The 27,048-nt window shown below is 43.7% G+C and overlaps 1 protein-coding gene across 1 annotated transcript in view; it reads right to left on the bottom strand.

Moving 5' to 3' along the window:
- The window catches only part of TBXAS1 (thromboxane A synthase 1), a 157,522-nt gene that overhangs the window by 74,852 nt on the left and 55,622 nt on the right, over nucleotides 1-27,048 (bottom strand). The window contains exon 4 of the mRNA XM_039234070.1: nucleotides 10,867-10,963. Within this exon, the coding sequence (XP_039090001.1) occupies nucleotides 10,867-10,963 (97 nt within the window). The remainder of the gene's footprint in view (nucleotides 1-10,866; nucleotides 10,964-27,048) is intronic.

The following is a 27,048-nucleotide window of genomic DNA, read 5'->3' as shown; positions in this document are numbered from 1 at the left end:
TGGAACAACGTGTGAGGGACAGTTTCACTATTTTTTTTTTTAATGCTTTTTGTTTATTTTTGAGAGAGAGAGAGGGAGAGACAGCGTGAGCAGAGGGGGTTCAGAAAGAGAGGGCGACACAGAATCCAAAGCAAGCTCCAGGCTCTGAGCTGGCTGTCAGCACAGAGCCTGACGCGGGGCTCGAACCCATGAACTGTGAGATCATGACCTGAGCCAAAGTCAGACGCTTAACCGACTGAGCCACCCTGGTGCCCCTTGCTATTTCTATTCACTATTTTGTAGTTGAAATATGAAGCCAGTCACCATAATTCAAAAGCCTCATAAAAACTCGTGTTTAGAGGAAAATTGTAATTTTCTGATAAAATACGAACATTCAAAATAAGCTATAAAACATAACTGCAAAGTATCCAGGAGGGGATTTAATTATATATTAGAACAAAGTTGCTGACATACTTTTCTGCAGAGAAATGTCTCTCTGTTTAAAATGAAATTCTTAGGAGTGCTATGGTCACTCTACAGAATTATACCTTCATAAAATTTTGGGAACATAATCCATTTGTTTGGGCTCCGGAGTGAGAGGAGGAAAATTTACATATTGGCAAACACCCAGTCCTAGCCATGCTAAATGGAATAAAGCATCTCACTCCAAGGAGAGCTGGGTGGTAGTTTCTGGGGTTCTGATGAAACAGAATAAATTAGAGATAAGAGCCACGGTTGATTGGATTTTGCATGTGTCCTTCAGACCCAAGGAATGGATCCACAAGAGGTGTTTTTTGTTTTTGTTTTTTTACCTTGCATCTAGAGGACAAATCTGGTCTTCCGTGCAGCATGTCCATGTTTTCCTCAGCTATGTCCCTCATCAGCCTGCCTGCCAGTGCTCTCTTCTCAGCCCAGAACCACCATAAGAAGTCTCCATTTTGTGATGGAAGTTTTCAGGGACTTGGTTAGAGTAATGTTTTTGTTTCTAGAGATGATGCTGTAAGAGGGAGAGCAGCCGATGGGTCATTTCAGGAGAGCTGTGGGTTGGTGAGGGGACAGTTTGGCAGATTTTGGAATGTGTAGCTGGAAAGAGAAGACCTGGAAGATCAGAGAGTGGTACTTAGGATGCACTGAAAAACTATCGAATGCCTATTATATGGAAGAAGAAGCTTTGGTGACCCTGAGGGGTGGAGGTGGGTTCCATACTGGAAGCGATGGGGCAAGTTCCAGTTCACTTTCTAAAGGAGCACTTCTAAACAGTCAGGAGTCAGAATTTCCAAGATAAAATAACCCGCTTTGAGTGATGAGCCCCCATTACTGGTGACCGTAATCCATTCTTTGGGAAAATTTGGCACAAGAGGCTTGAGCGTTGAGGGGGGATTGGTCTAAATGACCCTTAAGAATTCTTCCAACCCTGCGGCTTCATCTCCAGGGGGCCACAACGGGCTGGATTTTTTTTTTTAATTTTTATTTTATTTTCACATATGTATTTTTTTCAATAGTGACAAAATGCACATAATATACAACTTACCATCATAACCATTTTAAAGTGCACAATTCAGTAGCATTAAGTACATTGACACTGTGCAGCCATCTCCACTACCTGTCCACAGACTGCTTTTCATCTTCTACGACAGAAATTTTGTGCCTATTAAACACTAACTCCCCTCTCCCGCTCCAGCCCTTTCTCCACATAATAATTGACTTCATTGACTGAGTGATGCTTTGAGAGCTCCGTACAGAGGGCTCTCCCCCAAAAGAAAGAGGTACGGGACTTGTGAATCTGATGGGGCAGGACTGTCGAGACAGGAAGGGAACACAGGCTCAGAAAGAAAGATCCAGAAAAACCGCTTTTTAGCCTCCTGTCTGTCCACCCAGCCTTGTGTCCTGAGTCTCAGTAAAGGCACCTCAACTGACTCTCCAGCCAGGTGTTTCCAAATTTCAGGCAATGAAACCAGCCATGAAATCAACATGATGGATGGTAACCAGCATTTTAAAAAAGAAAAGCTAAGGGACACAAGGAATAGAACACAGTAGAACATACAGAGGAGCATTTCACAAAGTAAGGATAAGTATTTTGTTGTTTTCAAGACAGGTGTGTGTGTGTGTGTGTGTGTGAGAGAGAGAGAGAGAGAGATTAGGTGTGTGTGTTCTGTGTCATGATGTGAAAATATGTTTTTACTGTAGGCCACAGTCAAACAAGTTTGAAAAGCCTCCTCCGCCTACTAAACCCCAAACTGGGAGTCATCCTCCACCAGCTAAAGTCCTGTCGGTCACAGCGTTAGCAAGCTGTGAACATTTATCAAGCCCCTACTATGTGCCAGGCGCTATGCTAGCACTGAGGCTATCAAGACAAAGAATAGAATCCTTACCCTGAGAGGAGCTCACAGTTGACTTGAAGGGTGGGAATGGGGGTGGTTTACAACCAATATTGCTAATCTTACAGTCAACAAAGTGCTTGTCACACCATTTCATTAATCTTGGGGGCGGTTCTCCAGGGATGAAGAAAAACTGCCCGGCCAGGCAATGACGGATCAGTAGCAGCCCCATGGCTCCCCTGCTAAGTTTCCCTCGGACAGCTGAATGTGTTTGTCTTTTCAGTTAAGATCTTTAAAATAGAGTCTAGCTTCTTATTAGATCAGCTGAGCTTTAAAACTTCAAAGAATCCCATCATCCCGAGGACCAAGTTACAGAAGAAAACCAACACCTTGGCATTCTGTGTTCACACGAGAGAGCACCATTTTTGGGGTGGCTAGCGTGGGCCAAACCGGGCCTTCTCAACCGGCCTGACAGAGCCACGTGAGAGTCAGCAGCTCTTCCCGGAGGGCTGCACAATGCACGCCGTGCATGTTTGCCATAACCGAGTACGCATGTTGTTATGCAAAAAGTGTAAAAGAATATGAAGCTGTAGCCAAAAAGAAAAGTCTTCTTGTGTCCTGAAACATGTAAGAACACTGACTTAAGATTCGTATGATCTCTATGATGCCTTGCCAGGGCAGACCACAGTTCTCCCAGCAGCCAACCAGAGCTGCCGTAACAGGTGAACAGGGTATGGGTTATAAATCGCTGGTCATGATGCCAATCCCTGCCTACCTGTATAGAGTAAAAGTATGTCAAGTAGGCTCCAAAAATATTAATATCAAAGTATGCCATGATCACAAAGTGCTGGGCCCGTGGTTGCAAACTTTCAGGTTCTCCCACAACCTTGTACAGAAGACCTTGTACTCCACAGCACCACCTGTCTGTCTCCTCACCCACGTATGTGAAACCTCTCGCACTGCCTCATATTAATCAACACAGCTCTAGAATGCTCTCACCTGGATAACCCCAGATTCTATTTCCTGAACACATGTTATTTTCAACATGTGACAATTGCTATCTGGCTGTTCAAAGATTCCAACCAAACAGGGCTTCCGTCTGGTGCTTTAAAATAGCAAAAGTGTTCCGTCCCCACTGGACAATTTTCATCTCTGCACTCTTGGTCAATGGAAAATGATCCCAAGAAACATACCATGTTCCCTTAGCTCTAGTCTGAGAGCATGGCCTCCAAGGAAGGGGGCTGGCTTAGGGGGCATGAGGGGTTAAACCCAGCTCAGGCTTCATCTGCTAACTTGGCATCTGCCAGTGGAAGGAAAGGGACCTCTTCTAATTTGGACAAAGTCCTGATACGGACTCTGGTGGCCCTGGCCAATATAGAGTTCGTAGCATTTTGGCTGCCAAAAAGGAAGAAACTACAGGTTTGGAACTGCACTTCTGTTAGCCCCGTGCCCCACAGCTCGGGCTCTTCTTGACTAGGGTAGGGGCCAGGGGGGCTTGTTAAATCTTCAGAGGAAAACCTTCAAAAGCTCTGCAGTTTCTTGCCAGAAGCAGTGTTATGGAGGGACAAAGTGTCCCTCATATAGCACATGTCGCACTTGGCTGGGAGGAGAAATTCTGTTGGGCCCTAAGAGGGACCCTTGCATCTGAAGCTCAAGATGGCTCACTGGGATGCTGGTGGAATGCCATGGTTTACCCAAGGGTGCTGACTGCCACCTGAACTGGGAACCAAAGTGACCTGGGGGTTAGCTAATCTAACACTCATACTTGACCCAAGAGGAAACGGGGGCTCAGAGAAATGACAGGAATGGTCTCTGTCACTCAGCTATTTAAAGGCGGCAAATCCAGATTCTGGTTTCATTTCTTTAAGCCAAGTGCCTTTCACCATATTGGTGAGCTATGGCTTAGAAGAGGGAGAATGGGGAGAAATGGGGTATCATTAAAAGGAGAGCAGAGCAGAAGAGAAACGTGAGGGTTAGTACTCATAGGCACAGTGACTTGACTTCCTGAGATGTTCAGGAATCCAACCACTGAGACACCAGAATTGCTTCTGTGGCTTATTTACTGTTCTCTCCCCCAAAGTCTAGAAATAAATCTCCTGCTTTACACGCATTTCTACTTCTGCCACCACAAAAGTTAAAGAAAGGTATAAATACAAGAACAAGATTTTACTTAGCTCTTTTTTAAAAATGTAAAGATAGCTTTCTGTCGAACCAAGGGACTAGTAAGACACAGAATATGAAATCATTTTCAGCAAAATGTTGAAGTTTAAAAAAGTTCTACAAGGCACTGAAAAAAGAGCATTTGTGCCTTCAAATCAATACCACTTAGTACTATTCCTGCACTCCTAAGACTTCATGATACACGCTATGCCTTTAAAAATGTGAGCATGCACACTTACCTACCAAGTTGAAAATGTGAGGCTACATGTGTTTTATAGACCAAATGCAATTTTCTGGACCCTTTTTCAGGCACAGGGAAAGTAGGGGTAAGGGGAGGCTTATGAGTGGTGGGCATCCCATCATGGCTGTCACTTGGCGACTGACCATGAGCAGCCCATCCCAGGATGGGATGCTCCCAGCTCAGGCTGAGGGGTTTTCTGTGCATAGCGCAGTGTGTCATATGAGCCAAAAAGTCCTGGCTCATAACAGGACTCAGGCAAATGAGAGTGCACACGTCTGTTTCTGGCTTTTGGCAGTCTGGGTTTTAAGTTTGGGCGTCTGCCTTGCTCAGAGCTGTGGACCTATCATGTGCCCTGACCCTTCTCAAGAAACACAAGGCTACTAAGTGCAATAAGTCAGAGAAAGACAAATACCATATGATTTTATTCACCTGTGGAATTTAAGAAATAAAACAAATGTTCATAAGGGAAAAAAGAGAGTTGAACCAAGAAATTCTATAGTTCTGAACTATAGAGAACAAACTAATGGTTACCCGAGGGGAGGCGTGGGGGATGGGTGACAGAGGTGATGGGGACTAAGAAGGGCACTGGTGATGGCACTGGGTGTCCTATGGAAGTGTTGAATCACCATATGGTACCCCTGAAACTAATATTACACTGTTAATTGGAATTTAAATTAAAACTTTATAAAATAGAAACACAAAGCTAAAAATAGCATTCAAGGTTTGAATGAGGGGATGAGACTTGCTTAAGTTATGCACAAAGAGTGTTCTCAGGGCATAAATCTTAGTGCGCACATTTGAAAACCTGCAAGTTTTCATTTATTCAATGTTTTATTTAAGGGAAAGAGGATCAGAAACCCTAGATGAGTAAGTTTTCAAGAGCTGTCAGTGGAGAGGTACTGGCTACATGTATAGGGGGCAATTGTATGGCAAACTGGCTGGGCTTCCCCCCACCTCCGCCTCAGTGGACACCAGCAGGCAGGTTCCTGGGCCCCAGCATGGGTGGCCTGATCCACCTGGAGCCCTGGGTGGGGGTTGCTTGCTGATGAGCTCTGAACAAGGTGTTCTGTCCCTGTTCTTCTCTGTAACCGGGAGCTGCTACAGATACACCGGGTAAGAAGGTTCTCAATGACTCATTTGCTCAGGACTTTCATAATCTTTTCCAGTGCCAAGGGCTTTGTGGTTTCACAGGAAAACCTATGATTCCCACATTGCATGTGGTGAGAGGCGGCACCTGAGGCAGCCAGGCCCTTGGGTCTTGATGGTTCTGGATAAAACCACTCAGCAATCCATTATGTGGCTATAGGTGCGACTCTTGTGAGTTGGTGGCGTGGCTGGACCTGTGTCTGGACTGAGGGCCCCCAGTGTTGTCTGTAAGGACATGAGGGTTGGTACCCACACCCCACACACATACCACCACCTCTGCCTCAAATGCAAGGAGTAGAACTGGGGATGGGCAGCCATGCTGCCATTTTGGTCCAGAACACAGACCTCCTGGTGGCAGGTTTAGTGACTGAACGTGTTGTCTCCATGCCCCCATCCAACTAGATTGATGTAACATGGACCACCCTACCTCTTATCGACCTTCCTACAGCTTCCCCAACCCCATGCCCTGAGGAGAGGCCAGGAATTAGAAGTTCCCTACTGGTTATGAGTGTTTCTGCCGAGTTATGTGAACCCAGCTCCATTTTCCCACTGATTAAAACAAAACAAAACAAAACAAAACCTGCCTCATGGCTTCATGGAGTGCCCAATAGCAAAGAAGAGCTAATTAAAAATATCTAAATAAAGAAACTGGGTCCTGAGGTGCTGGGATATCTGAGGTTCCATAAATGCTAAGAAGGTTGATTTGGGTCTAACGGTCAACTGTGGCGGCACTACCATGAAGGCACTTCAGGAAGTGCTGAGCGCCCTGATAGGGGCCCAGGGAATCCATCTGGAATATGAACGAGAGGTTGTGGAGACCCTGCCCGGAAATGAAGACCCCTCCCTGCCCCCCCCCCCCCCCCAGCAATGTGAGTGGGAAAGCGTTGCTACAAGATCTGCCACCCTGGGTCTGACTGACCATCTCTTCAGCCGAATGTTCTTGAGCTTGAAAAAAATATTTCATTCAACAATTGTGACTTCAAATATTTGCTCCGTGCTAATGTGTGTCAAAGAGTTCTCTGTGATGTCACACCACCTCGAACCAGTGAGCTCCATCAGTCAAATCTTAGGACCAGACTCAGCTTCCCACATCACAGCCATTCTCCATCAGGCTGTTCAAGGACATGCCCAAGTCAAGCCCGGATTTGTGAGCAGAGATGGGCTCTCACAGTCAAAATAAGAAACCATGTGTTATCAAAGTTCCTTCTCACTTAATGGATCAAACTAATAATGCTGAGGTATTTTCTGTATCACAAGGGACCATTTGGTAGAAGCTTGCATGGAATAAGTGTTTAATGTTTACTGAATGAATGTATAATAAAAGCTGAATTGCTGAACACTTAAGTAAACATGGCTTATTACAGAATAGGCAGCATGGTGTCAGTATGAAGAAAGCATGCCTCACTAATCTCCTTGAGTTTTTTGAGCGGATAAATAAGCATATGGATAAGAGAGAACCACAGAACCCAATTTAATTTGACTTTCAAAAACCTGTGAGAAAATCCCACTCTAAAGTTGGTTTTTAAAAAATTGAGTCACTAAGGATTGTTTTATCATGAATATGGACTTGGCTTAAAGACCATAAACAAAGCTAAAGATAAGTGAATACATTCCCAGATGGAAAACTATAAACATTGGGGTTTCCTAGAGATCTAATCTTTGATGGGTCTTTTTACACGTTTGGGAATGATCTAGAAGAGGAAGTGTGTATTGAATCTCCAGGTTCAGGTAAATACTTGGTTATTCTGGGCACAATGTTACAGTGATAGAGGTTCAGTTCAGTTGGAACAAGAATATATTGGGTACCTAATAGTCCTCATGTATTTGGGTCATGGGGTGTTAAAGAGAAGGATTACTCCCTGAAAGACCTAATAGTTGAGTTAGCATGAAAGCCACACCTTCATTTAGCTGTATATAGCAGAAGGCACAATGGGTCAGTGATGATGTGGTGCTGATGACAAATGTTCAGACAAGGGGAAAGGTAAATGTGGATTGAAGCAGGGGAAGCTTCTTGGAGGAGGCATAATTTGAGGAGAGCCTGGAAGAAGAGCTAGGGTGGAGTGGCTGGGGGAGAAGGGGAGGGTCTTCCATTGATTTAGTAGCTAATAACATGCTGAGTGCTTGTCTCACCTGCATAGGTGGGACATGTCGGTGTGATCTCGTTTAGCCTCACAGCAGCCCGGGTAGGTAGATCACCTCCCTCTTCCAGAGACAGAATGAGAGGCTTGAAGAGGTTAAATGATTTATTCCAGCTCTCATTGCTGGTAAACCCAGGACCCACTGTTATGCCACCTCCGGTGCTAGGAAGTGCGTCAACACGAGCAAAGGTTCAGGGGCAGGACTTTCTAGAGCAGTTTACTGAGAGAATGGAGGGGTCGGTCCAGCTGGAGCAGGACAGCCTGTCTTGGGGAGCAGTGAGAGGTGAGGTTGGAGCTTACGTAATGGATCCAGATTACAGAGGCCCTTCAGTCTCGCCTGGGGGACTTGAACCTTATCCCATGGACACTGTGTTGAGTGGAAGAAGGAAAACGGAACCATATTCTGGGGATCCTGGTCTGGAAAGTAGAAAAAAATTAATCTGGGGGATGGAAAAAAGGAGGACAGACCATGAGTTTGGAGAGAATCTGGCTGAAGCTGAGGCAACTTTATTTTGTGCCCCCTGTTTGAACTTGTGTGCTGGGTATATGCCTGCCCTAGGCACAGCTCTCTTCCAGGTTAGCTCTCTGGCTTCCATGCCCTGATGACATCCTGAATGTCATGTGAAGCTATACAGAGACATGCGGCTGCCAGATCATATGTCACTGCCGGAGGGGTTCAGGCAGGCTTGAGGAGTGCCTTCCCTACCTGCATGGGACGCAGCTTGGGGGCCCGGGTTCCTGTGACTCACTGGCTTCTCCTGCCTTTTTTTTTTTATTAAATTTTTAATGTTTATTTACTTTTGATAGAGAGTGGGTACGTGCACACACAACCAGAGGAGGGACGGAGAGAGGGAGACACAGAATCCGAAGCAGGCTCTTCGGATCCGAAGCTGTCAGTGCAGAGCCTGACATGGGGCTCGAACTCGCGAACCGTGAGATTATGACCTGAGCTGAAGCTGGAAGCTAAACTGCCTGAGCCACCTAGGCGCCCCTTCCCCCACTTCTATAACCCACATTCCTTAGAGTCTGGCCCAACAGCATTCTACAGCTGCATTTAACCTTAACTATCAGACTCCATTCCTAGGATCCTGGCAGCACAAAAGAATTTCAGGGGACTTTGCACAGGAAGGAGCAACATCACATTTGGGGAGGAGCCTCTAGAGGCACCAGAGAAGTTAAACTTCTGCACTTCCTTCAAATGCACCCTAAGGTGATGATGTTAGCGGCCAGGTGGTCACCTCCTTCTAGTGGCCACGTGGTATCTGCAATTGGGCACAACACCTGGGACTGGAAGATGAACTTCTTTGGGGTGAGCAACCAACTATTCAGTGAAACCTTGACAATCCAAAAATGTCACCTGAGGCAGCTGTTAATAGTGGTGGCAGTAAGGACTTGAGTTGGGAGGTGGCATATGAATGAATCCCTGTTCCCGTTAGGCATGTGACCAGGGTTGTCACTTAACCCCTCTGGGTCTTAGTTTCCTTGTCTGGAAAGGAGAGATGATCGTTGTGCCAATCTCATAAGTTCTCATGAAATTTAATGAGAAAAAAACACTCTGAGCAGCTCAACCAGCACAGAATGCAGGGGGCTAGGCTATTATCTTTAAGGCTGTGCCCCCATCCTGGATGGCATCCAGGTTCTCACTACAGGGGCACTTCCCATACGAGATTGTACTGGTCTCTGCCTGTCTGCCATTGGCACAAGGCTGTGAGCTCCTTCAGGGCAAGACTAGATCTTCTGTCGCGCTCTCTCTTTGTTTAAAAAAATTTTTTAATGTTTATTTAGTTGTGAAAAAGAGCACACATGAGAGAGGCAGAGAGAGAGGGAGACACAGAATCCGAAGCGGAATCCAGGCTCAGAGCTGTCAGCACAGAGCCCATCGAGGGGCTCAAACTCACGAACTGTGAGAACATGACCTGAACTGAAGTCAGACTCTTATCCAACTGAGCCACCCAGGCACCCCTACATCTGTTTCTTTATAGTCACCTACACAGTGCCTGGCATAAGGTGGGTGTGCAGAAGTTTGCCGGATAACCAACAGTAAACACGATTCTACTATTCCTGTAAGAATGAAAGTTGAGTTTAATTTGCCCCCTTCCCTCCAAAAAAAGATCGTGAGGCTCTGAATTCTCACAAGCAAGTATTTATCAATTCACTTGAGAATCTTTCTAAGAATCCATGTAAAGTTTCTTGGTTTTCTCTGCTAGAACTCCTATCTCTCCGTCTTTGGAAGGTAAGGACAACACTGACCTCTGCCACCCTTAGTCACCTCTTTCATTGTCTGGAAGTTCTCGAGAAAGATCAAAAATAGGATATGTGCTTTCTAAAAAAAGATGGAATGTGCACATTCTTTAGTGGATTGGGTTGAGCTGACACCGAGGAGCCCTCTTACAGGGCTTCTCCTGCTATGAGGGGGACAAATTTCCCTTGTAATGTTGCTTGTCTTCCCTTTCTAGCCTTAAGACTTTTATATGCTCTGGGAAAGATGTAAGCACAAGAGGCTTGAAATTTTGCTTTGCCTCTGATATTTATTAACCTTACTCTGTCTTCCTCAGTCACTTGACCTGTGCCCTCTGGATTCTTCTAGCTCTGAGCAAAGCTTAAAAAAAAAAAAAAAAAACCCTTCTGGTTTTAGCCTTTTTATTAGCCAGAACTTCTCTTGAGCTATAGCTTTCTGGGAGCATTTCTTAAATGCAAATGCCGTTCTTTTGTATCAGTCCTGTATGTCTCTTTTGAAAACTAGAATTCACCGGAGAGCTGTTTTGAGTTGAAGTGATCTAAGTGCGATAAGAGGCCCAATCACGTCCCTGTTAGATGTGATGCACAGTCTTTGAATCCTAGAATGATTCTCCATTCATCCATATGCAGAAAGAAAACCACATACCATTCTGTTGGTAAAGTTATGGAAGTTCTCAACCAACACCTGCTTGATCATGTCTGGCTCGGAGATAACAATAAACATCCGACGACCAAGATAGTACCTAGGGAGTAAAAAAATTACTTTGAAATGTATTGTATTAATCTACCCATTTCTCCTTTCCCAAAAGGGTTCACAGTGGCTTAGAATAGAAGATAAAAGACAAATAGGAAGTAAAAATGTAGAGAAGATAAGGAAGTGCATGTGCTGATTATGAGGAATAGTATAGCTGTGATGATCTAACATCTCATTTCATTCCACAAACGTTCCTGGAATCCCACCATGCACCAGTCCTTGGAGACTGTGGGATAAATAAGACAGAGTCCTTGCCCCCAAAGAGCTCATAGCCTGATAGAAAATACAGATCTGTAAATGGAAACACAATATTAAGGCACTTATAAGATCCAGTAGGAAACAAAAATGGCAGAAGTCAGTGTTGTCCATATTGCCCCCAAATGGAGAGACAGGTATTCTAGCAAAAAAAAGGCCAAAACTTTTATATACTGATCCTTGGAAAACATCTAATGTGAATTAATAAATGTTGTGGAAATTCAGGAAAGATTAAACTTGCTGGTGAAGGGCTGAACATCTGGTTGCCACACCTGTACATGAATGAGGTCAACAGATATTCCTGACATTAATGAGCAGAGGAAAGGATCAGCCAGTCAGCTGGTGGTAGTGAACTCTAAGTGAAAGCACCACTTGAATACATGTCTGGTTATATTAATTAAAGTCCTGGGGGCACAACAGCAACTAAGACCCAGTCCCAGCTTTCAAAGGTCACACAGTCTGGTGGGAGTGAAAGTTAGGTCATCAGCCCACAGCGTGACCTCTGGGAAGCAGGGGTCACATTGGAGGCACACCCACCTCGGTACTTGGAAGAGAATAAAGGCTTCCCAGAGGTGGTGCTTCTTAAACGGAGTTCCAAAAGAGAAGCAGTTCGTTCTGGAAAGTGGGTGGCAAAGGGGGTGAGGGTGTACCAGGCAGAGGAACCTGCTTGTGCAACTGTCCAGGGACAAGTCAACTTGGGGAGACTATGAGTGCTTAGCTACCAACTGTATGAAGCGAACCCAAGTGATGATGATAAATGAGAGCGCTGCATAATGCCATGTTTTTAGTCTATGAAATTATACTTTCAGGATGTAATTTGATCACCGTCATATCCAGCTCAGAGCTGTAAGGAATAGATTTTAAAGGGTAAAGTCATAAGGTATGAAAGCAGCAAAATTTATTCTGAATTCTCAGTTACTGAGAACTTTTCATAAGCTAAATATGTCTTTAATTTTTTTAACTCTTCCTTTTCTCCCTGACTAGGGGAAAAATGGTATATATTAAGCACTTAGAAAATATTCACCTAAGTGATCATCTTTTCCAAAATTGTTGGGAAAATAGCAATCTTGGAGACATAGGAATTCAACAGATGTTACAGAAGGAAAGAAATGGTACTAACTAGGTTTTATTGTTTTTTTTAAATTTTTTTTAATGTTTATTTTTGAGAGAGAGAGAGATAGAGTGTGAGTGGGGGAGGGGCAGAGAGAGAGGGAGACACAGAACCCAAAGCAGGCTCCAGGCTCTGAGCTGTCAGCACAGAGCCTGACATGGGGCTCGAACCCACAAACTATGAGATCATGACCTCAGCCGAAGTTGGACACTTAACCAACTGAGCCACCCAGGTGCCCCTAGGTTTTATTGTTTTTAACCTAGAAGACCCAAATTGCTTCAATATGACTATGAACAAATCCTTTCATAAAATTTATGGGGAGTGTCTTGGGCTCTTGAGAATCTAGTGAAAACTGCAGACATTCTCCTAAGAAACATGGCCATTCATGGCATTTTGTATACAATTTGAGGGGTTCTTGGACTCCTGAAACCCACTCTAGAGCAACACTTCTCACATATAAAATGTACTTAAAAGTCACCTGGGTTTGAAGAAATAACTGCTGAGAATTTCTCCTTTTTGGCAAATGACATAAACTTCTAGATTCAAGAAGCTGAGTGAACCCTCTATAGGAGGAACCCAAAGAAATCCATGCCAAGACATATCATAATTAAACTTCCAAAAACTAAGAACAGAAAAAGTCTTGAAAGCATCCAGGGAAAAGAGATGGATTATTTACAAGGAACACTAATTCAAAGGACAGTAGATTTCTCATTAGAAACCATGGAGGCCAGAAGGAAGTAGCATATTTCTCAAATGCTGAAAGAAGAGGACTGTCAATCAGAAGTCCTATACTCAGAGAAAATAGGCTTCAGGAAAGAACAAGAAATAACAACATTGTCAGATGAAGGAACACTAAGAGAACCTGTCACTAGCAGTTTTCCCCTTAAAAAATGGCTAAAGAAAATTCTCCAAACAGAAGGAAAATAATAACAGAAGATAGCTTGAAACTTCAGAAAGGAAAGAATAACCAAGAGAGCCTAAAAAATGATAGCCTTCTCATGAATTTCTTAAATCATTTTTGATGATTGAAGCAAAAATGGTAACACCATCTGATGTGGGGTTTCATATACTTAGAGATCATGCCTAAGGGGGCGTCTGGATGGCTCAGTCGGTTTAGCATCCAACTCTTGATTTCATCTCATGGTTCATGAGATTGAGACCCACATCAGATTCTGGACTGACAGTGTGGATCTTGCTTGGGATCCTCTCTCATCTTCTTTCTCTCTGCCCCTCCCTCTCTCCTGTGTGTGTTCCTTCTCTCTCTCTCAATCAATCAATCGATCAACATTGAAAAAAACAAAGAGATGGTGCTTGAGATAATTATAGTTAAAAAGGAGGATAGGGGTGCTTGGGTGGCTCAGTAAGTTAAGTGTCCAACTTTGCCTCAGGTCATGCTCTTGCAGTTCATGAGTTTGAGCTCCTTGTTGGGCTCTATGCTGTTAGCCTGCTTCAGATTACTTTCTCTCTGCCCCTCTCCTGCTCACACTCTGTCTTTACCTCTCTCAAAGGTAAATAAACATTTAAAAATTTTTTTTTAATTAAGAAAGGTAAGGGGGGCCAAAATGGAAGTAAAGTTTCTTTATATCACTTGAAGTGGTAAAGCATCTATACTAGTAGACTATGATAAATTACATATGTATATTTATACAACCACTAAGAAAAATATAAAGTGATATAAAAAATTTTTAGTGTCATAGAGGAATTCGAGAAAATGTTCAAGTAACCTTCAAGAAGGAAAGACAAGTGAAACAAGAAAAAGAAGAATAAAGAAACAAACACATTATTATAAATATAATAATTAGATTACTAACTGGAATTTGTGGTTGTAGCTAAAGTAATTTTGAGACAGAAATTATAGCATTAAATGATTAAATGCTATTTCTATTCTTAGAAAAGATGAAAATCTTTTTTTTTTCTTTTTTAGAGATCAAGCAAGGGAGTGGGGCAAAGGGAGAGAGAGAGAGATTGAGGGAGGGAGAATCTTTTTTTTTTTTTTTTTACAAATAGTTTATTGTCAAATTAGTTTCCACATAACACTCAGTGCTCATCCCCACAAGTGTCCTCCTCCATGCCCATCCCCCCCCTCACATCCATCAGTCCTCAGTTTTTGTTAGCATTCAAGAGTCTCTCATGGTTTGCCTCTCTCCCTTTCCCCCACCATTTCCCCCCTTCCTCTCCCCCTTGTTCCTCTGTCAAGTTCCTCCTAATCCTCCTATACGTGCAAACATATGATATTTGTCCTTCTCTGCCTGACTTATTTCGCTCAGCATAAAACCGAGAGAGGGAGAATCTTAAGCAAGCTCCATGCTCAGCATAGCCCAATGTGGGGCTCAACCCCAGGACCCTGAGATGCTTCACCAACTGAGCCACTTAGGCACCCCAAAAAGAAGAAAAAAATCTTAAATGAATAATCTAAGTTCCTACCTCAAACAACTAGAAAAAGAAGAACAAAACTTAAATCAAAAAGAAGGAAAGAAATAATAAAGAGCAGAAATGAATGAAATTGAAAACAAAAACAACAAAAAAATTAATGAAACAAAAACTTAGCTCTTGGGGAAAAATCAGTAAAATTAATAAACACCTAGCAAGATTGACAAAAATATAAAGAGACAAGATATAAATCACTAATATCAGGAATGAAATGGGATATCACTACAGATTCTTCAGCCATTAAAATAATAAGGGACAATATAACAACTTTACACTAATAAATCTGATAACTTAGAAGAAATGAACCAATTCCTTGAGAACCACAAACTACCAAAAGTCATTCAAAATTAAATAAACAATGTGAATAATCCTATAACTATAAATTGAACCCATAATTTAAAATTTCTTGGAAAAGACATCTCCCAGCTCAGATGGTTTCAATGCAGCATTCTACCAAACATTTAAGGAAAAATTAATAATTTTACACTCTCTTCTAGAAAATAATAGAGGAAGGAACAATTCCCAACTCAATTTATGAAACAAGTATTACTCTGATACCAAAGCCAGGAAAAGACCGTACAGAAAAAGAAAACGTAGATCAGTATTTCTCATGAATTTGGATACAAAAATCTTCAACGAAATATCAGCAAATTGAAACTTGCAATGTTATAGAGATTATAAACCACAATTAAGTGGTATTTATTCTAGGTATACATGACTTTAAATATGTTAAAAAAATTAGTATGATCCATATATAAATTGCATAAAAAAGAAAAATTATGTGATCATTTGGTTGATGTAGAAAGAGTATTTAATCCACTTATTCATAATAAAAATTCTCATGAATAGAGGGAAGTTTCCTTAACTTAAAAAAAAAGAGTATCTACAAGAAATCTACAAAAAAAAAAAAAAAAAAAAACACCACAACAGTTAACATCACACTTAATGATGAAAGACAGAGTGCTTTTTTCCTAATATTGGGAACAAGGCAAGAATGACCGCTCTTACTACTGTTATTCAACACAGTACTAGAACTTCTAGCAAGTGCAATAAGGCGAAAAAAAGAAATAAAAAGCATATAAATTGGAAAGGAATAAATAAAACTGTCCCTGCTCTCAGATAACGTCATCGTCCAAATGGGAAATCCTAAGGAATAATAATTTTTTAAAAAATCCTGAACTAAGAAGTGAGTTCAGCAAAGTTGCAGAATTCAAGATCAACAGATATACACCCAAAATAGTATTTCTGTATACCAATACCGAACATGTTGAAACCAAAATTAAAGCACAATGCCATTTATAATATAGAGGAAATAAAGAAGACCTAAATAGCTAGAAATGGCATGTTCATGGACTGGAAGACCCCACACTGTAGAGATGTTAATTCTCTCAAAACTGATCCATAAATTCAATGCAATTCCCATCAAAAGCACAGCAGAAACATTTGTGTAGGCAAGGACAGCCTTATTCTATAATTTATATGGAAAGCAAAGGACTTAGAATAGCTAAATCCATTTTGGGGGGGGGGGAAAGTGAAAGGGGAAGGAATCATCTACCTGATTCTAAGGCTTGGCTACAGTAGTCAAGAATGTGTGGTAGTGGCAGAAAAATAGACATAGGTAACTGGAGCAGAATAGAGAACCCAGAAATAGACCCACAAAAATATTTTCAACTGATGTTTGACAAAGATACAAAAGCAATTCAGTGGAGGAAAGATAACCTTTTAACAAGTAGTGCAAGAGCCGTTGATTATGTATTGGCAAAAAAATGAACCTTACACTTTCTACAAAAATTAACTCACAGTGGATTACAGAGTTAAATGTAAAACATAAAATTTCTAGAAAAAAAGCCTGGGATCCTAGGACTAGACAAAGAATACTTAGACTTGACACCAAAAGTATAATCCATAAAAAAACAAAAATTGATCAATTGAACTTCAAAATAAAATTTTTTGCTCTTTGAAAACCGTGTCAAGCTGAAAAAACAGTCAACAGACTAAAAGAAAATATTTGCAAACCATATATCTGACAAAGGACTTGCATCTAGAATATATGAAGAACTCTTAAAACTCAATAGTTAAAACACAAACAAACCAATAAAAAATGGGCAAAAAGACAGGAACAAATATTTCACAAAAGAGGATATAGAAATGCCAAGGAAGCATATGAAAACATGTTCAACTTCATTGTCCATGAGGGAAATGCAAATTAAAACCACATGAGATATCGATACACATCTACCAGAATGGCTAAAATAAAAAATAATAGTAACATCAAATGTTGATGAGCATGTGGAGAAACCAGATCATTCATGCATTACATCTGAATGTAAAATGGTACAGTCATTTTGGAAAATAGTTTGGAAGTTTTTTGTTTTTTTTTTAATTTTTTTTTAATTTTTTTTATTATTTTTTTTAAATGTTTTATTTATTTCTAGGAGAGAGAGAGAGACAGCGTGAGCAGGGGAGGGTCAGAGAGAGAGGGAGTCACAGACAAACAGGCTCCAGGCTCTGAGCTGGCAGTCAGCACAGAGCCCGACGCGGGGCTCGAACCCACGAACGGCGAGATCATGACCCAAGCGAAAGTCGGACGCTTAACCGACTAAGCCACCCAGGCTCCCCTGAAAGTTTTTTTTTTAAGTGAGCTTCACACCCAGCATGGAAGCCAACACAGAGCTTGAACTCATGACCTTAAGATCATGACCTGAGCTGAGACTAAGAGTCAGACACTTAACTGACTGAGCCACCCAGGAGCCCCAGTTTGAGTCCCAGAGTTTACTGTAAAACTAAGGACAATTTACCATATGACCCAGCAAGAGCACTCCTGGGCATTTATCCCAGGTAAATGAAAATTTATGTTCACACTAAAACATGTTCATGAATGTTCACGGCAGCTTTTTTGGTAATAGACCAAAAATAGAAACAACACAAATGTCCTTCAAAAGATGGAAGGTTAAACAAAGGGTGATACGTCCGTATAATGAAACACTATGTGGCAATTTAAAAAAAAAAACCCTCAAGCTATTGAACATGCAGTGATTTGGATGGATCACAAGGGAATTATGTGAGTGAGAAAAGCCAGTCTAGAGAGGTGACACATGATTCTGTTGTATGACATTTTTGAGATAACAAAATTGTAGAGAAGAGGAAGAAATTAGCAATTGCCAGAGGTTAGGGATGTGTGTGGTGATGGGTTGGGGTGGCTCTAAAGGGAGGGGCACTAGGGACCCTTCTGGTGATGGGACAGTTCTGTATCTTGGCTGTGGTAGTGGTTACATATGTGATAAAATTACATAGAACTACACACACAGGTGTGCACGTACACTGTGTGTGTAAACCCGACAAAATCTGAATAAGCACTGTGGGTTGTACCAATGTCAGTTTCCTAGTTTGCTAATGGACTATAGTATGTAAGAGGTCATCACTGGGGGAGACTGTGTACAGGGTACCCAGGATCTCTCTGTATACATTTTTTGCAACTTCCTATGAATCTATAATTATCTCAAAAAAAAAAAGTTTTAAGTCACCTGGGAGCTTAATGAACTATACAGTTACAACTCTGATCCTCACCAAGTCAGATCTACTAGGCTTGGTGGGGCCAAGAATCTGCATTAAAAAAATTTTTTTATGTTTATTTGATTTTTGAGGGGGGGAATTAATGAGCACAGCATGAGTGGGGGAAGGGTAGAGAGAAGGGAGACACAGAATCTGAAGCAGCCTCTAGGCTTAGCTATCAGCACGGAGACTGATGTGGGGCTCAAACCCACGAACCATGAGATCATGACCTGAGCTGAAGTTGGATGCTTAACTGACTGAGCCACCCAGGAACCCCAAGAATCTACATTTTAATAGGCTCTCCAGATTCTGGTATCAGAAGATAACTTCCACACTCTGAGAAATTTTGTCTGAAGGGAGTAATTTTCAGCCTTAATGGTTAGTCAAAACTGTCTGCTCAACACTTAGAAAATAAGGCTTGGCTCCACCCAGACCTACCTGACCAGAATCTCTGGGGTGGAACCCAGGCCCCTTTAATTTTAACAAGCTCCCCAGGGAATCCTGATGTGACTGACAATAACCAGGTTGGCCACCCACAAACCCCAAGCTCAAAACCCTTTTCTATATTTAACCAGAGTTCACATTCATTTCCTTATATTCTTAGATGTAAAACACATGCATTTACCCTGGGGTGCACATATATTTTGGTGATACATTTGTGTCGATTTAGTTATTGCCAAAATAATTTTACATGTAATCTGTATTTTTCCAAAAAAACAAAATACTTCTACGTTCAAATGGAAGTTGTCCTTCCAAGCGGGCACCTTGGGAGTCTTTGTGCTTTTTTCCAGTAATATCGCTAATGCTAAAAACAATTTTGTCACAATTCCTTTAGAATTGCTTCAGAGCTGGTTTATGAACCTCATGAGGAAACTGGCCCCATTTTACATGTAAATTGTATAATCTTGTGAATTTATATTTATACAAACACTCATCTGTAGTTTGAGGAACTCCTGCAAAGATTTTGAACAGAGAAACATGTAATGAAGATGGTTTTTCAAGCTTTCCTTTTGGATCCCTGGGAAGGTTCTGGAGTTCCGGCCTGCCCCGCCCTCCACTGGGAAGCACCCTCCCCCATTCCACGCAGCACTGGAGAAGGTGTCAATTATAGCACCTTGCCATTCCACCCACCAAGTCCATCCCCACCATATGGTAATGGACATGGGGTCACCACCCAGGCCTGCCAATCACACTGTCTCATCTCCTTGGCAACAGTGACTGGTTCTGGAGTGGACACATCACCCAATGAGGACCAATCAGAATCCTTCACTAGATATGAAGGCTTCAGGCGTGACACTTGGTCTTTTTCCTGGAGCTGCTGAACTGGGAATGTGTGAATAAAGGGCTCTTGGTGGCCATCTTTCTACCACATGGTAGGAACTGTCTGCAGAAGGAGCTAATGGGAACGAACAGAGATTTAAGACAAAAAGGTATTGAGGGAATGCAAAGTCCAGTTCATGGCTCCACCTGCTGCAATCTTCCTTGGATCCTCCAAGCTTAGGTTGGCTTTTGTGCTTCAGTTCACTTGAGTTGGATTTCCATCATTTGTAACCCAGAAGTCCTAACTAATATGGCACCCCCTTTCCTTCTCAACTTTGTGAAAACCTGATGCCATCCTGCCTCTCAAAATGTACTTCCCCAAGAGGGTCTGGTCTCAGTTTTGTACTGGTGTGAAGGTATGGAGGGCACCTTAGTGTTTCCTGGGATGGGGTGACATACTACAAAGTGACAGGCATGGGATCCCAGGAGCCTAGATCTGGGATCATACAGCGCTGTAACTCACTCAGACAAACACTGCAGGCAAACTCTGCGAATAGCCTGTCCTTCAGCATCCTCGCCTCTGAAATATGGAAGTAAGACAAGACAATCTCTGCAGTCTGGTGTAGACTCAGTCCTCTAATTCTCATGAATTGGTAAAGAATTCCATCACGGTCTTTGAATTCTAAGTCTCCTCTATATAGGGTATGAAGGAACTTCCTATCTCAGCAAAATCGGTTAGTGGTATTTGGATGGGTTGAGGACCCTCCTCAGAACACTTCAAGCTAACCACAGCTGTTGGCCTTTACTGAGTGCTTACTACCTGCCAGGCCTTGTTCTAGGTGCCTTTTTGTATTAGCTCATTTAATCCTCATAGAAAATGGATGGGGTCGTTAATATGCTCACTTTTCAGAATAGGAAACTGAAACCTAGAGAAGTTGCCCCAGGGGAAGACTTGACCTGAGCCCCTCACCGCTGCCCGTGCCACCACCTGTTTCAACGGACACCCTTCTCCCAGGCCGCCCCAGTGTGGAATGGCTCCAGACCTGAGCAGGTGTGCGAGAGGAAGCAGTCAGAAGCCAGCTGTGCGGGCGCTGTCTTGTAAAGGAGGAAATTTAGAGCGGCTTCTTGCTTCATGGACCAGAACCCTTTCCCCAGCCCGGTTACCAAGGTAAGTTCTTGGTTCACCTCTTGGTAAAAGTTATTAGCCAATTATATTCATTTATATTTATTTATGCATATAAGAGTTTGCTTATTGAACTCTAAAGCACCTGCTGGAAGAGAATATTTAAGCAAATCAGTGAAGTATTGTGCAAACAAGAAGACCCACTTGCCTGACTTGTTTAACGAGCAGATTTCTGTGTTGTTGTTGTTGTTCTTTTTTTTAACTGACCAGTCATTTCAATCGAAATACCTGACAATTGTCTTCTGGGATCCAAGGCAGGGTAGACTGCTGGTTTGAGCCTGTGGGCTGCCTGGCCCTGTTCCAGATAGCCTGCCCCTGTGAGTGGTAACCTAGCTATCGGGGCTGGTCCCCAAGGCAGCTACAGGAGCCAACATGAGACAATGGCCATGTTACACAGCTGAATGGACAAGCACATTGTCAAATAGTGCATTTGGTTGTGTCAATAAACAATAGTCTATCTGACGATTCATTCAACAGGCATTTATTGAGCACATACTCTGTGTCAGGTGCTATGTGAGGGCCTGGGAAAAGTCTAGAGAAAGATATCTTAGCTAACAGTGCATGTATCTGGAGCAGGAAATTATGACTTGTACTTGACATTGTGTATCTCTTTAACACCCCAGTATTTTATAATGAAAGCCTGTGAATTTGTATTAAGAAAAAGACAAGGAAAAAAAAGGGTTTCTCACTGGATTGGCTCCACTGCAACTTTTAAGAGTCAGGTTGGGGGTTGGCAGTGGTGCAGCTGCTGGGGCTTGGGTTCAAGGCCCTACCCTGTGATTTAACAGCTGTGTCACCTCAAGCAAACCACAACTTTCCTGAGCCAGTTTCTTTAATGAAAGAGGCTATTATGAGGGTCAGATGAGAAATAAGAGAATGCTTTGCCCACAGTACCACATTTTAGGTAAATGCTGGTTGTGATAACTACTCCATCAGAAGCGTGGGGCCCCTATGGGTCCCAGAGGGCACGCCGCACCCTGCTAGAGGCACTTTGTAGAGGATGAAGACGCTGGGTGGGGGCTGCCCCCGGGAGATCAGGTGACATGTTGACTACCTTCCCCAAAAAGTCCGCAGAAGGAATCTGAACGCTCATCCAGACACTCCTGGTTTCCAGGTAGAGACTGAAGAATGGTTGAGGGCCTTCAGCTCCTCTGGCAGCTGCTACACGTTAAGCTTCTGATAAGTCCTTGCCTTGGTGACAGTGTGATTTCCCAGCAGGTTGAGGAGGCTAAAGGGTAGCTGCTGTCCTGCTCTTAAGTCTGACCTCTGGCTTGGAAGTGGAGGGAGCTCAGTGCAGATAGGGCATAGACTGCAGGAGAGCACAGCTGTAAGAGTCTCAGACTCTCAACTTCTAGAAAGTTCTGGGAAAGGCTAAGTAGAGGTCCAGTGCCAGGAGTACTGGGGCATTTGGCTTCCACAGGGGCTCCCCTGGGCGGGGCAGCCGGCACAGTGCTGGGCAGAAGAATGGCCCTAGGAGCCCTGGAGGTCTGTCCCTGCTCAGCTCACTGGGATATCTTGCTATTAATTTGTCATTAGAGCCAAGGAGGCCCGAGTTTGCAGAAGCAGAGCAGACTAAGGCTGCCAGGGACACTTTTCTAGAGGAGCAGTGACAGAGTCACAAGCCCATGGAGTCTGGAGTCACTGGGAGCAAGCAGTGTGTCACCTGCACCGGAAAGGCTCAGGGTGCTCACACTTTGGGGCTGACCCTGACCTCAGAGCCCTACAGAGCCTGTTGCCTAAACTGGCCCTTTATCAGCTCGGCCCCTCTCAGTGGGGCCTGGGGCCTGCTCAGCTCCTTCCTCCTGCCCTCTCCCTTCTGGTAGAGTCTCTGGTCTCTCACTTCCTGGCTGGACTTTGAATCTCTCACCCAGAGACTATGTCTTCGTCATTCTGGCTTATCTTCCCCACCTGCTCCTGACTCAGTTATCCACCTAGGACTTTGTAAACCACAAATCCAATTGTACCACTTCTTTACTGAAAATCCTTCAACGGGTGGTCATCGTCAAGGGCTTTGGGAGTCTTCGGCTCTCACAACCTGGCCCCTGTTCTTCAGCCTTGTCCCTCCTTGTTCCCCATTTCCCCAACATCCACGACTGATGACCCCCCTGATTCATCTGTTACTTCCACACCTTTGCACATGCTGTTCCCCCAGGTTCCTGGAACAGTGTTCCTTCTCAGTTTCCTGCCTGCTGAACTGCTAGTGGCTCTTCACTATTGTAGTTAGATGTTTTCTTGGCTGTCTTTCCACTTGACTGTGAGTGCCTTAAACAAAGAAGTCCTACCTTATTTCTCTTTGTTGTCTAGCACTGACTACAGTTGGGCAAGCCGTAGGAGTTCTATGACGTTAATGGAGCGTGTGTATTCCAGTCCCAGCCTCTAATGCTGCTAGGTTGAGGTGCTGTCTTTCTTACTAGGACCTCTGCAGCAGCCGCCAGTCAGCTCTGCGTCCAGACCAACTCCCCCCTCAAGGCCAAAACTACCTTTGAAAACAGAAGCTGACTATGTTGTCCCATGACTAATAAACTTCTAATGTCTCTCCATTATTTGAAGTAACAAGTCCAAGCTTCTGGGCCTGTCATGAGGTCTCCCTGCAGGAGCTGGTAACCTCTCTCCCTGCCCTATTCCCCTTCCACCAAGGTTCTCAAACTTTCTCAATTCATGGCACCCTTAGTGACTCAGTAGCAGTAGCTTTTCACAGCCCCCCAAGGCCAAAGGAAGTAACACAAGGGTCTCATTTTTAAGCAAAGTAAGTCCAAACAACTGCATGATTATTTGCATTCTAACAATGTGGTGGACTTTGGTAAAAGGAATACACATAAATTGAAGGTGCTTCTCACAGTGACCAACAGATGTCACTGTGTTCCCCATGAATACTTAAAATATCCCAGGAAGCCCCTGTAAATTCACTGTGGCACCCTGGGTTGCCTTAGCACATAGTTTGGGAACCACAGCCACATATAGTTGCTATGAAAAAGGGTATTTGTGGTTCTCCAAATTTGCAGTATATCTCCAGGCCCCATCTTCCATGCCCAATTTTCTATCTGGTGTCTCTGTCTCCATCTTGTTAGTTTGGAAAGCCCTCTGTGATTAGTTGAGTCACCTGTCCCTTCTGCTGTGGAGCCTTCTCAGACCCCTTACTCCTTGCAGTTTCCACAGGGCCTGGTCCACCCCTCCATTGATTGGCATCTCATTCTGTTTTATCTGTTAATGGGCTCCTTACTTTGAATTCTTAGAGGACAAAGCCTTATTCTTATTTTTTCCTTGCATCCCTGAGAAGCTAGCAGGAGGGCACCTCACACATCATAATAAATGGAGGGATGGTTCTGAATCTGCCTTTCTAGTTCTGGGAAATCACTTGGTATCCTGCTGTCTTTTCCAATTCCTGCTCCAGGCTGATCTGAAGCCAGACTTGAAACTTCAGAACCTTGTTTCTTTCACCTTTATCTTGCATTCCAAAAGCCACCGGTCCCTATTCCTCATAAAACCTGTGGCCCACCCTTCTATTTCTCTTCCACCACTATGGGGAGGCATCTACCTACAGGGCCACTCCGCTGGCTTCCTCACTTGTGTGTCTGCCTTCGTGGCCAGCTCTGGTGATCTCCGTTCTGGCTGGACAGAGTACCCTGGGGGGCAGCTGAGCACACAGATCACTTTGCACTGCAACTCCCCGGCTCTGCCAGAGATTTCATTTGAATCAAAGGTTCCATGACGTGGTGGCACCAAGATGAATTTTCAGATTCACCCTTTGGGATAGGACTTGTCCAGCCCCTGTGCATATAGTTAGCAGAGAGCCTCAAGTCTCCCTTCAGGCTCATGGGTCAACACGGACCAGGCTGATCCACCTTGTCCCCACCTCCAGATGTCAGCTTCTCATTCCCACCCTATGGTCTTTCTCTAACTCTACCCAGTAGGAATACTCTTCCCTCTTCCTCCTCATCTCCCTGTTATCATCCCTCAAGACCAGGCTCAAGTACCGTCTATTCCTGGAAGCCTCTCTGCCTTCCTTGGCCCATGATTCTACCCAATTCATAGCTTCAGGTTGTCTGCTTAATCATGTATTCAGTTATTTACTACCTGGCATGCTGGTGCAACTTGGCCCTCATCTGCATTTTTCTTCTAAATCAGATGCCAAATTTCTTCAGGAAACAAGAAACGAGTGATACTTCTTTCTTTTTTTTTTTTGGAAGGGAGGGATGGTCTCCCCAGGGCCATCAGCTCAGTGCTATTTATACTCATAACCAAGACTGAAATATCTGTTGAGTGGACGATGCCTGGGGTGGAGTCAGCAGTGAGTTCTTCCAGATAAGGGGGAAATGTTCCCTCTGTCATTGTGCCACTGGAAGACATGGACACAGACCCTGAAAAGAGTGTTTGGAAAAGTCATAAAGAGGGGAGATGGGAACGTTCCTCCCAAGGTGAGCCAAGAATGGATGTCAGAGAGAGCCATTTGGTCACAGTCCCTACACCGAGTAGATTTCCCAGGCATCAGGTAGAGAAGCAGGTCTCACCACCCTTCTTTTGGGACCTTCTTGTCTACTGCCAGGAATATGCTTTGTCAGTCTTGATGTGGGTTTCTAGTGGTGACAGTACGGGGTTAATGAGGACTCAGCTGAGTTCATACAAGCCAGCTTGGAAAAGGCCAGGCAACGACAGTGTCCTCAGAGAAGTCCACGAGAGATGGCCCTGCCCATTACCCAGCTTGCCTGAGTGCACTCTCCTGCATGTCCCTCACCCAAACCGTGCCTGCCACACCCATGGAAAACATGCACATGTGCTCCTGAGCGGCCCAGGTCCACAGCAATGGCATGGTATGAGCGTGGTGGCAGGGTCCCACCCGGGGACCTCTCACTGCCAAAGGACAACCCCAGGCCTGGCAGCCAGGAGATATGGGTTCAAGGAGTGCTCCATTTTTCATGAGTTTCTGGCTCTGGGGCAGGAAGTTAGCCTCTTCCCCTGATCCTCAGCTTCTTTACCTGTAAGATGAAGTGTCCTTTCCAGTCCTGGTGAGTTGTGACTCTGCCAGGCTGCAGGTGAGTGTTCTCCAGAACAGAGCTATGGTGAGAGAAGGCAACTGGACGGCAAGAGGGAAAATTATCTGAAACAAACCTATAACGATAAACCTCTCTACACTATTGAATATACTCGTCCATTTAATTTATTCAGTTAATAAAACTTATTCCCTAGAGGGGGACAGGGAGAGGTAAGCTACAAACCAATCTGCCTGTGTGAGCATGGGTACAGACGTCTAGCTCATAACAATAAAAAAAAAAAAAAGAGTAATTAAGAGATGTATTGAAGTGTATAGAAATCCTGAAGGACACTGAGGAGTCCAATTCAAGTTACTGTCCTTGGTGCAAATTTAATTCAACAGGGAATAGATAAATAAAAATACAGAAAAAACAAATTCAGAACAGATGTTAGGCAAGCAATTTTTTTCACAGTAAGAATCATAAACGTGAAGAGCAGCCTATAAGGCAAAGTTGTTGATGCAAACAGCATCAAGCTACTAAATAAATAGTTAGATAGCACCGCAGGGACAAAGAAACATTAAAATAGTCATTTGGCTGTCCCTGAATATTTGCGCCCACACAGTTATGCCCAGGCATGTAGATTCCTGGGCACTGGAGGGGCTGTGTGTGTGTGTGTGTGTGTGTGTGTGTGTCCTGTTGCAGAGAGTACGTGCAGGGCATATTATTTGTGTGAGGCTCTGTAGCAAAATCTCCTCTCCCAGAATGACATGTGGACTTAGAATATGAATAGCGGGGCTTAACAAAAGCTAGAGTCAGTTCTAGAAAGACAATGAGGTCCGGGAGGAACCCCAGTAACAGGGTGGGGCATGTGGTTCTGGCTAGGTATCAGAGCAGGTGTGTGGCTCCGAAGAAAAGACAATTCAATGGCAGAAGGATTTCAAAGACACAGCTGGGGTGAAACAGGGGCAGGGAAAGAAAATTAAGACTCAGATCATAGTGTTTTAGAGAAGGAAGCCCCAAGATGATTGTTCTAGCCCAACCTCCCCATTTATAGCTAGGAAAATAAAGGTCCCAAGAGGTAAGGTGACTGATGGGCACCGCCTGGACACTTGCGACGGCCAGGAGGAGGAGACGCGACAGGGATTACCTGGGAGAAAGGAAAAGCGAGAGATACTCCTGCCCAGCTTTCCTGAGGACCCGCAGCAGAAAGGAGTGAAGCTTGCCTTACACCTGGCGAGGGACGGATGGCTCCTGGCATTATCCCAGGGTGCCTGCTGTTGTGAGAAAACTTTCAAAGACTGAGCTGAGAAATG

The sequence above is a fragment of the Hyaena hyaena genome, unplaced genomic scaffold (genome assembly GCF_003009895.1).
Source record: "Hyaena hyaena isolate Hyena2069 unplaced genomic scaffold, ASM300989v1 scaffold_82, whole genome shotgun sequence".
In the NCBI taxonomy this organism is placed as follows: Eukaryota; Metazoa; Chordata; class Mammalia; order Carnivora; family Hyaenidae; genus Hyaena; species Hyaena hyaena.
This window is presented reverse-complemented; position numbering and strand designations above follow the sequence as displayed.